Source organism: Garra rufa, chromosome 19 (assembly GCF_049309525.1).
Source record: "Garra rufa chromosome 19, GarRuf1.0, whole genome shotgun sequence".
NCBI classification, from domain to species: Eukaryota; Metazoa; Chordata; class Actinopteri; order Cypriniformes; family Cyprinidae; genus Garra; species Garra rufa.
This window is the reverse complement of record NC_133379.1, coordinates 14193581-14208111: the sequence shown is the minus strand read 5'-3', so window position 1 is coordinate 14208111 and position 14531 is coordinate 14193581. Positions and strand designations below refer to the sequence as shown.

General features: G+C 37.0%; 1 protein-coding gene across 4 annotated transcripts in view; it reads right to left on the bottom strand.

The window, feature by feature from the left end:
* Positions 1-14531, bottom strand: part of gabrg2 (gamma-aminobutyric acid type A receptor subunit gamma2) — a 73454-nt gene that overhangs the window by 13513 nt on the left and 45410 nt on the right. For all 4 annotated transcript variants that reach the window (XM_073824103.1, XM_073824104.1, XM_073824105.1 and 1 more), the window contains exon 6: positions 10982-11119. In XM_073824103.1, the coding sequence (XP_073680204.1) occupies positions 10982-11119 (138 nt within the window). The remainder of the gene's footprint in view (positions 1-10981; positions 11120-14531) is intronic.

Genomic DNA, 14531 nt, shown 5'->3' with positions numbered 1-14531 from the left:
AGAAAGAACAGGGTATCGCTTGTAAACAAAAACCTTTTTTTTTTTAGCTTCATGCATTATTTTTTTTATAAACACTTGTGGGTAAATTTCATATATAAAAAGTAAATAAATAAACACCATTTTACACAAAAAAGCTTAAAAAAGACTTTTTATGACAATCAAAATGCTGATCAACCCCAAAGCTTGACAGTAATTATTACCTCTTTATGGGTCGAAATTTTATTCCGTAATGTTACACAGTTTTATATATCTATGATTTTGATGCTGTTTTATGTCTGACGATTGTGTTAAAATACATGTGGAAGGCAGCATCTGTTTTGGTTTCTTCTTTACTTGTGTTTTGGAAATTCTGTTCAGAAGATGTGTAATAGCGCCCCTAGCGTATAACAATGAAAACACGGATTCTCAGAGCACAAGTAGAGCTCAAATTCTCAAATACTTAAATGTCATTTTAAGTATATTTCTGAGTAATACATAAAGCACATTTCTAAGAAATACATAAAAAGAAGACTGAAAGTATACTTTCCTATTTTTTGGTTTAAAAAAGTATACTAATAAAGTGGCATGTCTCAAAGTCACCACAGCCAACACAGTCACTGCAGCTATAGAATTCCAGATAGTGTTATGTCTGATAACGGGCCACAGTACAATTGTACTCTTTTTAAAAGTACGGGTTCACACACATTACCAGCAGTCTAAGGCAGAGTGTGCTGTGGCTACAGTGAAAGGACTCTGGAAAGGGGGAGGGAAGAAAAACAAATCTTTCTCCCCTCAGAACATCAAAGGATTCAGGAGTCAAAAAACCTCGCAAAGGAGTACAATCTGCACGCCTCTTACCAATATTGCAGTCTGGGCAAAGCATGCTGCTGCTGTGAGAGGAATCACAAGGGGCAGTCATTTGTCAAGCTAAAACACCCAGTCTTACATCATACACACTGCTAAAAGACTGGTCAAGGCTGTACACTTGCACACAGCTGAACAAAAGTAAAGGGTATCATCAGTATCTGGCATGTTACTGGACTGTCCTAATTTAGTGTAACACCGTGCTGCTTCATGTGTTCTATAGTAAAAAATATCCTGTGCACAGCATATCTGTCTAGCTGATGCAACAGTTGTGGCACAGTCTGTTTTCTATATTTTGACAATGATCTTATATAGTGCACCTTTAAAGACCGCCTCCCTTTTTAAAAAGTTAGACAGGAGAGTGAGGCAACCTACTTGCACTTTTCTAACACAATACTTCCTTCCATATTTCTCACTTACTGATGGTATCATTAGGGGTATCTACACCTGCAGTGTTTCATAAATACTAAGCCTATTTTTTCTACTGACAGGGCACTTTTCTGATGGACTACTCCCAAATTATGCTTACCGTGGACCACACATTTCGATTTGTATTCATTACGACCTGCATTAGATGAAGCCCCTAAGCAACAGTGTGTCTTTTTTCTGCTGCCAAATTGCAGTAAAAATACCCTAATTTAGCATACTCAGCCATGTCAAAGTCAAGGACCATTACTGTCAGTGTTTACTAATAAGGCACCACCTTAATGCTCCCATGACTTGCTGTCAGAAACACCAGCTCAAAGTGTTTGATGGATTTTGCAAGAATCATTAGAAAGACATTCATCTTGATAGGAAACATATTGATAGCATTCAATCTTATTAACCCATTGCTCAACAAAGTATTGGCGATGAAAGGAAGATAGCCAGATATGTTTAAAAACTTATGTTTTAAAACAAAACTCGCTAAGAACTTCATTTGGACAACTTTAAAGGCGATTTTCTCAATATTTTTTGCAGTCTCAAATTTTTGCAGATTTTCAAATAGTTGTATCTTAGCCAAATATTGTTCAAAAAATGGACCCGTATGACTTGTTTTGTGGTCCATGGTCACATATTAGTTAATTTATTGTAACTAATCTTAATGTTTAATCAAGAGATGACAAACCTGCTCCTGGCTGTTGCACACTTGGCTACGGCTGTGTCTGATTTCACATACTCTCTGAGCAGGTACTTCGACTAAATAGGCAGTTACTTGGAGATCTTTAAAAATGATGTTTTCTCTCTCTCTCTATATATATTTGAATGTGTGTAGTATGAAGGTAATCATACAACATTTATCATGTTGTCATTGTCATGTGACCTACTAGCATCAGCTGCATCAATTTACTGCTATTTACAAATCCTCTCCTGTGGCCTAATAGTGGACAGTAATTAAATAGTATGGGATAGCTTAATTTAAATAATTAAATAACTTATTTACAATAATGTGCCTATAATGCACAAAAAAAGCAAGAAGCATGGAATCCCCCTGGATGCAATTGTTGGACCAATTGATTGATAAAGGGTGACTAACAGGCCAACTACCACACAGTAGACCACATAATCTTATTATGATGCTTCACATTGTCATAATTAAGCAAAGGTTAATATTGTTTTCAAATATGCAAGAAACCCAGTATACAGTACACATGAATAGCGTACACCCACCATTGGACTGAATGCATCTATGACAATTGGTTTCACCAGGTTTGCTTTACTTTTGTTGGGTACGAGGCTTTATAGATGCACCTCCCTTTTAAACTGTAACCACTTAATAATGAATATATATGAAGTAAATAGAGCGATCTCAAATATCAATGTGATAATATGAGAAATAGAATCGTGACATATGATTGGTACAATTGCAATTTCTAAATTTATGAATCTAAAAGAAAATAACATAAACAAGAATACAACACTGCAAAACAAGAATGTTACATAAAATCATAATTAATCACAAGTATTTATGTACCTATGTATGTTCTGTATCATCTACACTGCAGTAAATTTCAAAGCAATCAAGGAGGGTAATATTTTAATTAAGGAGGATAAAATTTTGAAGTCTGATTAATTTTTTAGCATTTACGCATAACTGATCACCCATCTTCAAAGCTGCAGAGGCAGGATGTGTTTTTGAACCAAAAATGATATTTTCCTCTTACTGTTTTTGTCATATTGCCTTTTTCCGAATGAAATCCAGATGATGGTGCAAGGCAGCGTATCAGTCCTCCGCTCTGATGCTGTGAATGTTTGACTGAAGTAGCTGCGTCATCTCCATTGCATTTATTTCATTCTCAGCTCAAGGACTTCAAAGAAGCCCAGTGCTTAGAATGTCCCTAATGAGAGCACAGCGCAACACCTCAAAGGCTGAATCTGCCAGGAGATCTCCTCTGACAGTCTGCTTGCCTGTAATGGAACAAATGGTGCACGTATAAAAAAAAAAAAAAGATGATATGAGATGTCTGTTTGCCTTTTATCTCTGCACAGTGGGAACATTCCCAGACTTCTCTTTGAGGGCAGCGTTTTTATAGCTCTCTTTTCTTTCAGTCTCTTTCATGCATTGTTGAGACCTATATGCAAATCACAAGCAACCATGAACAGAAAAAAAGAAAGCTTTCCAAAAGATGGTTAAAATAGCTTCAGCACAGGCCAGGGACCTCTATGTACAAATGTTGCCTGTGCACAAAGTGGCCAATGTAATGTGTAAATTTGCATTTAGATATTTTTATTCTAAGATACTAAACTGAATGAATTTCAGCAATGCAATAACACAAATAACATTTGCAGTCTATGTCTCCTATTTTCCTGATGCTAGCGATTCCCCCTGACATTGAACATTTGGTTTCCCTAATCAAATTCTTTTAATCCACGTCCCTAACATTTAGAAAATACCATAACAATGACTAAGCATTGCTGGAAAAAAAAAGAAAAATCAGATTTCATCAGCACACAACACTCAGTCAAGGCCATTTTAAGGGCCATTCTTATAAGAATTTAGTTGACCTTCAAATGTGAAAAACCTTATTTTTCCTCGGTATTGCATCTAAGCTCTGTGGCAGTTACATAACTAGCTCTGTCAAGCTGTGTTGCAAACCCATCCAGACACCAAAGATTCTTTTTATTCTCTCCCTTTTAACTGGTTTAAAAGAGGCTTATCTTCACAGAACAATCAGGGCGCTGATGAACAAACTAATCCTGGATGTGCAGGGCGAGAGAAAAATAATAATAATATGCATTTCAAATAGACGTGATCTAATTAGCGAAAAGCAAAAGAGCTGCAGCTTTAGTCAGTGATAAACTGCAGACTGCAGAATATGTTACAGCTGGGATACTGTGATATGCTCTCTGAATCTTATATACAGTTTATAAGAAAAAAAAAAGTATTTTATGCACTTTCATGTTGATCCAAACCTGTGCGCTGTTGCTCATAAAGTATAAATATATCTGGCACAAAGTTGATAGTCAACGCAGATGGATCGAGGAGCAGTCTGCAGTTTTTCTTCAGTATTCTATTACACAAGAAAAAAAACCCACGGTTAAAAAGGTGTTGATGACGTCAGCTGAGATTCACTGCTGATTGAACTGATGAAGAGGCAGGCATTGTTGCAGTTGTCGCAGTGATTATCTTATTGCATAAGAAAGCGAGCAAAAGGCAGGGATTTAGACTCAAATAAAAGCATTAAATTCTCACTCTATCAAACTAAAAGCTGGTTTTAAAAATGAGAATCTGAAATCAACTGATGCACAGGGGGAACAAAATATCTTGAATATAAAATATAGAAAATCTGTGATTTAGGTGCAAGTTTATTTTGGTTGTAAATCTCACCAAGATTTTGAGGCAAACTTCAATGGACTTTCATGGTGCCTGCGAGTTTGAACTTCCAAAATGCAGTTTAAATGCATCTTCAAAGAGCTCTGAACAATCCTAGCCGAGGAAGAAGTGTCTTATCTAGCAAATCGGTTATTTTCAATTTTTTTTTTTACAATTTATATACTTTTTAACCTCAAATGCTTGTCTTGTCTCTGCCGGAGCCAGAGTACACAGAGTTCACACAAAGCTAGACAAGATGAGCATTTGAGGTTAAAAAGTATATAAATTGTAATTTTTTTTTTTTTTTTTTTTTAGAAATTAACTTCATAGTTTTGAATTTGGAAAGCTTTTTTGAAGCTGCATTTAAACTGCATTTTGGAAGTTCAAACTCGGGGGCACTATTAGAGGAAAGCCAGATTATATTTCGCCCCAAAAAATTCCCCCCCAAAAAAAAAATCCTGCTCAGGATGAAACTAACCATACCAGAATGATAGGAAGGTAAAGGAAGACTATAGAGAAAGAAAATGTTCAGAAGAAAACCCCATTGTCTATGATTATGGAATGGTCATATATGGCTGCTAATGGAACTGGGTCTCAAGCATTTACTGAGCGTTTAGAGCTATATCAGCTCAGATTCAGTCAAATTATGGAAAACTGATAGGACAGTGCTTTACAGTGAAGATGGACAATGACTCAAAGCACACGGCAAAAGCCACCAAACAGCTTTTCAAGCCAAAGAAGTGGAATGTTATTCAAAGGCTAAGTCAATCATCTTACTTAAAGCAAATTGAACATGCATCTGCCTTGCTGAAGACAAGGCTTAAGACAGCTTTGGCAAAGCATCCCAAAGAAGAAAACACAAAATTTGGACATATACTGCAAATGTTTGTTTGAGCTCCTAAAATAGGGATGCTATTATAAAGTGGTTGCAATTCTTAAAATAAATAAAGCTGAAGGCATGTACTTTTATTGCATCTTGATTGATTTTTTTCATAATTACTGAAATCAATTGTGATCCTGTTTCCCACATCTACAAGACAATGGCGACCCCAGCATTGAAATATTTATAATTGTGTTAGACACAGAGGCTTCAATAGTCAGACTACAATTTGATTATATTATTGTCTGAGGTTGTAGTATTGTTTTTGCAATTTTTCTACAGTTTAAAAACAGTATTGTTATTCATTCAAAATATTTTAAATACATATCCAGTAAAATACTGTACTATTTAAATATTCTGGTGAAATCAGGCAATATGAGCACTAGCAAAATACTCACTTTAATATATATTATTTTCAGTGCTACATGTAGTAGTCTAATAATATCATGCTCACAAAGCCACATCTCACATATATATACATACATTTTTCACAATACATCATGAATAATTTATTTTGCATTATGTGGTGAGTTGCTAAATAATAATAATAATATTGATGCACTGTTCAAATGCACTTCGGATAAAAGCATCTGCCAGATCAATGAATGTATATAATGACCTCCTTCTCTGGGAACAGAAGAGATAAAGGTAGGTAATGGGTGCATTACCCCTTATGCTTAAATGCTTAAATCCCATAACAACAAAGCAAAAAAAAAAAAAAAAAAAAAAAAAAAAAAAAAAAATTACGGTAACACTTTATTTAAAGGTGTCCTTGTTTCATGTTACATGTACTTACTATTACAATAACAATTATTTATCCATAATTACATGCAAGTAACCCTAAACCAAACCCTAATCTTAACCCTGACCATGTGGTTAATTAATATTACTCAGTACTCAATGAATAAATACACTATAACAAGGACACTAACATAAAGTGTAACCAAATTTACTTAACGAAAAAGCCTGAAATGTCAGTCTGACATTCTGTATTCAGACTTTTTTTTGCTGTGGGTCATCAAAGGTTAGATTCCAAGGGAACACACACGCTGATAAAATATGTATACTCTGAATGCACTGCATGTCAGTTTGGATAAAGGTGTCTTTTTAGTGTAGTGTAGAAAAAGCACCTCAAGCTCACTATAATATTCTGTGCTTGAGTGAAAGGGTGTAACACTTTTCACTCGTTTCACCAGATGAAAATGATGAGTCCATTTACTTCAAGTAGTACAGATGGATGTGTGGTGTTGATAGTAATTGTATCTGTAGGTATATAGGTCTGCAGCGACAGACTTTGACTTGCTGTTGCAGGAAGTAGGCTGATTACATAAGAGGGAAGAATGGTTTTACGGCTTGCATATTCTTTAATTTGTCTGTCTTTGGTAAGTATAGTACTACCCATCATTTCCCCAGTAAAACAATTATTTACCCAGTGTTATTTAAATCTAGTCTGTAGTTATTTTAAGTGAATGCTCAGGGGTGGCCTAATTACCTGTAGGTACAGTTTAGTTCCCTGAGAAGGGAACAAGACGCTTTGTCCCTTGTCATATTCTGGCATACCTGTGAGCGACTCACTTCAGCCAATCAGTAGCTGACCATGTTTTAAAGAATATTCTTCTAGAGAAGCCAAAAATTACATAGCGTAGATTTAATTCTGATCAATTAAAGTTATTTGGATGAAGTAACTGTTTTGTGTTACTGGCAGAATCAGTCTCAGAAATCTAGCCAATACTTAGCCTACAGAAGGATATACTGTATTACTCTCTTGGCCATTGACAATAATATTCTAATACTGATTTACAACACTATCTAAGAGCATGCAGCAACAATCGGCATGATTAGAGAAGTTTAAGCAGAATAAAGAATCAAAGCATGCAGTTTTGCAATATTTGCAATTCAGCAGATCAACAGCCTGAATGAATCATCACTGTCCTAATTTTATCACATCTTTTGAAAAGAGGTAATTCTTAATGCATCAAATCATAAGACTAAGCTTGATACTTGCATGTCTCGCCCATCTGAAAGAGAGTGTCTCAATTTGTTACGGCTCCAGTTGACGTAAGAGAACTGGTTTGACGCAGAGGGTCTTTGATAAATGAAAAGACTGCAGCCTGGTGAAGCTTAAAGGTCTGTGAGGCATCATCATCATCGTCTACACGTCAGAAATTCTCATTCTCCACTTGTGTTTTTAAGACAGTGATCTGCAGCGACTGCAGATCGAAACAAGATGAGATGAAAGCATTTATATCTCTTTCAAACTCTGAAAAGGCTAAAAAGCTCTTAACCTTTGATAAGAATTTCAACTGGAAGAAACTAGAGTTTACCACTGCATTTATCTGCTCATCATATTTCAAAGCAGAATAAGATACATCCCCTGAGGGTTTAACATGGCCAAGCTACCCAACATTTGATTGATTTTACCTGCTGTAGCTACAGGTCAAAACACAGTTGCATTAGTGTTACTCTCATTAAAATTGAAATCAAAAGTTTAAAGGTGAAGTTCACTTCCAGAAGAAAAAATTAGAGATAATTTACTCACCTCCATGAGTTGTCCTCCGAGATGTTCATGTCTTTCTTTCTTCAGTCATAAAGAACATTTTTTTTAGGAATTCTCTACATATAGTGGACTTCTATTATAGTGCCTATGAGTTTGAACTTCTGAAAATGCGGTTTTGTCTAGCTCTGCCATGCACATGCGTACTCTGTGCAGTCCCGTTCAAGACAGTTAGGGTATGTTGAAAAACTCCAACTCCTCTAACTTCACAATTGTCCTACATCGCTGTTTTACCTTGTTTGTGAAGGGAGTTTGATCTTCTTTGCACGTTCACTTTGTAAACACTGGATCGGTACTTCTGCAGCGATGAATGTCATGAACCAGAATACACAGAGTTCACGCAGAGCTAGACAAGACAAGCCGTATATTAAAAACCATTAAACAATTATTTTAGAAAATAACCAATCATTTCACTAGATAAGACTCTTCTTCCTTGCTTGTGATTGTTTAGAGCCCTTTTTGAAGCTACAATTTATCTGCATTTTGGAAGTTCAATCTCGGGGGCACAATAGAACTCTATTATATGGAGAGAAATCCAGATTTTCTTTCCTCAAAAAACAATTTCCTTACAACTGAAGAAAAAATGACATGAACATCTTGGATGACAAGGGGGTGAGTAAATGATCTGTAAAATTTTGTCACTGGAAGTGAACATATCCTTTAAGGGCATTCTAGCTTACATATCCTACAGACAAGCAGTTAGAGAGCTGAGAAATCACAATACTCAATACTCTGTGATAAAAATGAAACAATACTCTGTGTTTGTTAAAAATAAGTATGGAAGGGACTAAAATTGGAGCAAGAATAGAGCTTTGAGGGATGCTACAGTTCAAAACCGATTTAGTGAATTTCAATGAAAACCTGGTCCAAATTGCTCAGGGACTGGGCCTGAGTTTCACCTTCCAGTGGGACAATGATCCTAAGCAAGCCAAGACAATCTAAGAGTGGCATAGGGATGACTCTGTTATTATGAATATTGAGTGGCCCAGCCAGAGCCCCGATTTGAGAAACTCTGGAGAGACCTGAATATGTCTGTCCACTGACAGTCCCTATCCAACCTGACAGAGCTTGAAAGGACATGCAGAGAAAAATGGCCCAAAATCCCCATAGATGTTCAAAGCTTGCTGAATTATATCCAAAGGACTTGAGGCTCTAATCACCACCAGAGCTGAGTTATGGTTAGAATACTTATACAATGTAGTTGCTGTCATAATTCCTGTCTGTGGTCTTCCGTTGTTTTACCACCAGAGGTCGCCTTCCGATTATAATGACTCTCACATCACACACTGTTACACGTCACCCTGGACTAAACTTCCCATGTTCCATTGCACTGATTATGCACTCACCTGCAGCCAATCACAAGGCCTTAAACATCATTCAGGGCAGAGAATTTGCGTTTATCTCTCAGTCAGTGATAGCAACTTTACAGAGCCAGTTCCCAGTCCTATTTTTTTAAATTGGGAATGAATAAATAAGAAATGAATAGAAAAATACTGTATGGTGTTTAATGCTGTTAAAGAGAGAACATCATCAGCATTGACTTGTGTTTTTGACAAGTCTCTGTCTTCAAATCAAAGTCAAGTCTCAAGCCAGTTTTTCACCAGTCCAAGTCAAAACTATAAACTTAAGTGGACTTGATTTCAAGTGTTGCTACTTTCAGCTTTGTCTTTTTGTTTTTATGGCGTAGCCTGACAAAAGTAAACTAAAGTATTGGTCTGTAGGTGTTTAAAGCACATTTAATCTGTACCAATCAAGAGGGCTGGGAGCCTAAAAGTGTTTTTAGACTTCAGTGCTCATGCCCTCAAAAAACAGGCATGTTCATTCACCACCACTGGCTCCAGATTAGCACCGCCAGAGTCTCATCTGCAAACCGTGGGTGTCTGTAAGCAGAGAAGGACGTTGATGTGTCCCAGGGCACACACGACTCAAGCCAAATCACACAGACCGATGCACACAGACAACAGCGCGACTGCGTGCCACAGCATCAGGTCACTCTAAGAATAGCTCTACTCCCAAAATGGAAGCGTGTATCTACACTTACGCGTTTCGCAATCTTTTTAAAGCGACTCCCATGATGCATTAGGATGGCTGCAAACTGCTGACTGCCTCCACGAGCCAATCACCGCTCTCTCTCTGATCTCTCCTGTTATTTTTGTCATAGTCTTTTTCTCACTCCTTCGTTCTGCTGTACATTATCTCGCTCCACCCTGCAATGTTTTCGGTACATCTTAAGCTAAACGCTGCTAAATGGGATCTCACTTGCTGTCGTGAGATATGACTCTGTATCGCCACAGCTGTGATACAGCCCTAGGCCCGAGGCCCCACGGCAATGCATTGATCTCTATGAAGTAAAGCATTAGATATACCCCAAATTAATTATATCTAATGTTTGCTGTATTAATAAATATACCACATATCTCAACTGAACAAATATATTCTCGCCTAAAGCTCTTAAAACTACATTCTGTGTCACACTAACAGTATTTAAAAATATAGTGGGTCTTCTCCTTTGTCATTGCTAAGAAATGCTGGCACCAAGGTACCAATTGCTAAACCACTTGTTTAAAAAAAAATCTGGGCATCGCTAGCCTAGATATACATAGGTCAAGCCACTAGATTTGTAAGCTATTCAATCAGGCGACCAGGTGCAAATAGCTTAGTGCATTATAAAAGACCTGCCCGCAACAGTTATTGGTCAATTATGCAGATAATTAAAATATATATTGGTCAACAACTACTTTTGATGCATATTCTGGTATACAAACTATCTGTTACTGTTGCTTTAATGACAAATGGTATCAAACCAAAAATATTCTGGCCGTTCTGCTCTACAAAGTCTACAATAATTTTGAGAAATTTAAGAGAAAAACCCATGGCAGTTTTTAACTTGAAAGTAAAGCTGAAACTGTACCTGACACAGTCCTGACAACCTCTGTGGTATTTCTCAAGCCAACAAAGGAGAATTGGTAAAGACGCCAGGAGCGGATGTCTCCAACCTCCACCGAGCTGCGCTTCCACTTGTATACAATCTCCTCCTTGGGGTAGCCATCTGCAGAAACAAACAACTGGAGTTGGTCCAAAAAGCAACAAATAGCTACATAGTGAGTATTGGAAAGAAAACAAAACAAACAAAAAAACGTCTCTGCATTTATGTCTAATTAACCTGACATTGTATATCATGAATATTGTTGGCTCTTAGACAAACTGTTTTTAGTACCCTTCTGTTAGCCGCTTTTGGATAAGATTTTCTATGTTCATAAATGTACATGTAAATGTCATTCACTTTTTACTGAAATACTAATCAATAAATAATTACATGCTTTTTAATTGATTATATAAGATTTGCACATTTAGATCATGAAATATTTAATGATTCTTCTATGTGAATTATGCAAATAAGATGAAGAGTATCAGTGAACAGCAACTTCAAAGGGAAACTCTGAGGTTTCATGTCTGGGTTTTGAGGTCCATTCTGGGATTTTTTTGATGCCTTGATGGCACTAAACTCTAAAATGGCTTGCCTCTATCTGACTTTCATCTATTTGTAAAACATATTTCTATGTTAGAAGGATCTTGAAAAGATCTGTTCACCACTATACACCATCATTTCCTTAACCTTTGGCCACCCAAGATATACAGTACATGACTTTTTGTCCTCAGTAGAACAGTAAAGAAGATTTTTAGCTGAAACTGTGGTCCTTGTTGATATATAAAATGCAAGTCAATGGCTATTGTCAGTTTGAAAGTAAAAAAAGCATATCAGGCAACATAAAAAGAACACCTGTGGCTCCTGATGATATATCGAGGTCTCATGAAGTGAAATGAATGGTCTGTGCAAGAAACTGAACATTATTTACAAAACTATTACCTGTAATTCACAGCTTCAGGCAAACTGGGAAATTTGACTATTTTCCATGAACTGCTTCTTTCAGAAAGTTTGATTCTATGAGCTTGTTGAATTTACAAGTTCATTACGTAATCACATTAAAAAATGTAATATAAAATTTAATTATATTATTAACACACCCAGTAATGTTGTAAAACATTGTAGATGTTTTTCATGCCTAAAACTGTGAAGTAAATAAACTAGCCTTCATCAGCTCACCTTTTACATAAACCATAAGAAATCATAAAAACTTTCATTTGGCCCATTTATTTAATTGTTTGGTTCACAAATGCACATAATAGTGAGTCGAGCTGTTTCTTCAATTCGGAGACTGTTAAAGGAACTGGAGCCCTGCATGATTCATTCATCACAGGATCAGATACGCCACTATTTTGTCTCATTTTGAGTTGGAGTGACTGTCAGGCGTCTGAAAGTGTGAATTTTGATCGAGTAACTTGTAGATCTGTGCTGACTTGAGCTGCAAACCATTTTAGACGTTTAGATTACAGGTAATAATGTTTAGTTTCTTGCACAGACTGATCATTTTGCTTTATAAGACCTCAATATATCATCAAGTGCTACATGTATTAATTTCGCCTTGTCTTATATGCTTTTTTGACTCTCAAAGTGATGGTAGCTGTTGACTTGCAGTTTATGACTCACCAAAAACCTTTGGGTTCAGCTAAATCTTTTTTACCGTTCTACCGAGAAAAAAAAAATCTCTTTGATCTTAAATGGCCTGAGCGTGAGTAAATTAACAGCAAATTTTCATTTTTGGCTGAACTATGCCTTTAACCCCTCTAGCAACTGAAAAGGGCTGAAAATATTGTTGATGCCTGCACAGTTCCTTTGATGTCACCCCATCAGCATTGATTATGGAAACACCCTCAATGTGTGTTGACTAACTGAAGAAAATATTTAATCATGTCAGTTCATTGGCAGATCGTGCTAGTGCCAACCTCCAAGGTGCTGGGACACCAGTGTCTCAAAAGTGCCTTCTTTTTTGTTTCAGGGACTTTATCTTCCCTTAGTGTAAAACACAATGCTATTTCGTTAGCATGTGTTTGTGTGTTCGGACACTCACTTTAAGTACTTTGACTTTCACCATGTGGAAGCCATGCTCAATGGCTGGTCCAGCTGATACACTGTGATTGTATTAAAATGAAGTGCTTTGCTGAAGACCTGTCTTCTTTTTAGAAAAATGGATGGTCAGTGCCTTTTTTTGTAAAAGCGCAGTATGATCCAGGGTTCTGGGGCTCTGATGTTAAGCTTCAGGCTATAGAGAGTGAGCAAATGGATTTTTCTTTTTCTCTTTCGCACTCAAAAGTGTGAAGTTGAACTGCAAGCTTGTAATGTAATTCCTTTTGGTTTATATATATATTGGTCTACTGTCGCTTTAAACTCCGAGGAGACCAGGAGGCATGGCCATCACTCACTTTAGGCTACAAAAAAAATCGTCTCATGGTTGCTCCTTCACTGATTCTACACTGTCAGTGCTGCATTTCGCATGACAACAATTCAACTGTGCAACAACACTGTCAGAGCTCAGGAGTTGTGCTTTAGTTTACATGACGAAACATTCCAACAAGATGTGCCCCTATGGTGTTTTCTGGGGCCCTTATATTGAATCAGGCTGTGCATTTCCCACTTTGTGACAGGCTAAATTGAAGAACTGTGTCAGACCTCTGAAGCACATCTGCCCGTTTTAACGATGCCCTCGAAGCATGGCAGGAAATGTATTCCCTGTATTCCCTGTTGGAGAAAAGAGCTTTTCCTCAAGAAGGAAATGAATTTCCTGACATTCAAAAGTGTCATGTGGGCATCAGGATGGACAGCATATCTGTCTATCGGACGCTTTCAAACTGGTACTAGAATGTGATTGTTCTGGCTCAATCAATATATATTTTTTAAATAAATTAAATATTATGCACATCAGAGTAAACAAAACAATAATGTGCGTCACATGAAGATGGCTTTCTGCTTTGCACAAAAAATCTCTTTGAAGGAGACAGCTGATGGTGAGGCATTTAGTTTCTGCTTTCATTATACTCGCTCTGCACAATTACACCACAAAGGTGTGCAGGTTAAGGCAAGCTCACACTACACAACTTTTGGCTGGATTTTGCCATCGCAGTCCTTGTGAATCCCCAGATCCTGAGCAAATTGGTGCTTGTTGGTGTCACCGATCTTTATTACAGTGCCTATAGAATATCATCATACCCTGTAAAAACCATTACCTTTTGTCCCATTACACCCTGGAAAATAAAACAAATTAATCAGTGAAATGCCTGGTTTGGTAAAGTACTACATCTTCCAGATTAAACACCGGTCTAACCACCCCACCAGACTTCAATAGCAGTGGTGTTGATTACTTCAGAATAAAACCAGCTGTTTATTGAAGATTCCACTGTTAGTAGTGCATGGCATGGCAAACAAATTCACCATGGATGGGAAAGTGCTTTCAAAAGACCTCTGGGATACAGTGGTAGAAAGGTGCAAGTTAGGAGAAGGCTACAAAAACATTTCAAAGGCTTTAGCTATCCCTTGGAGTACTGTTCAGAGCATTAATAACAAG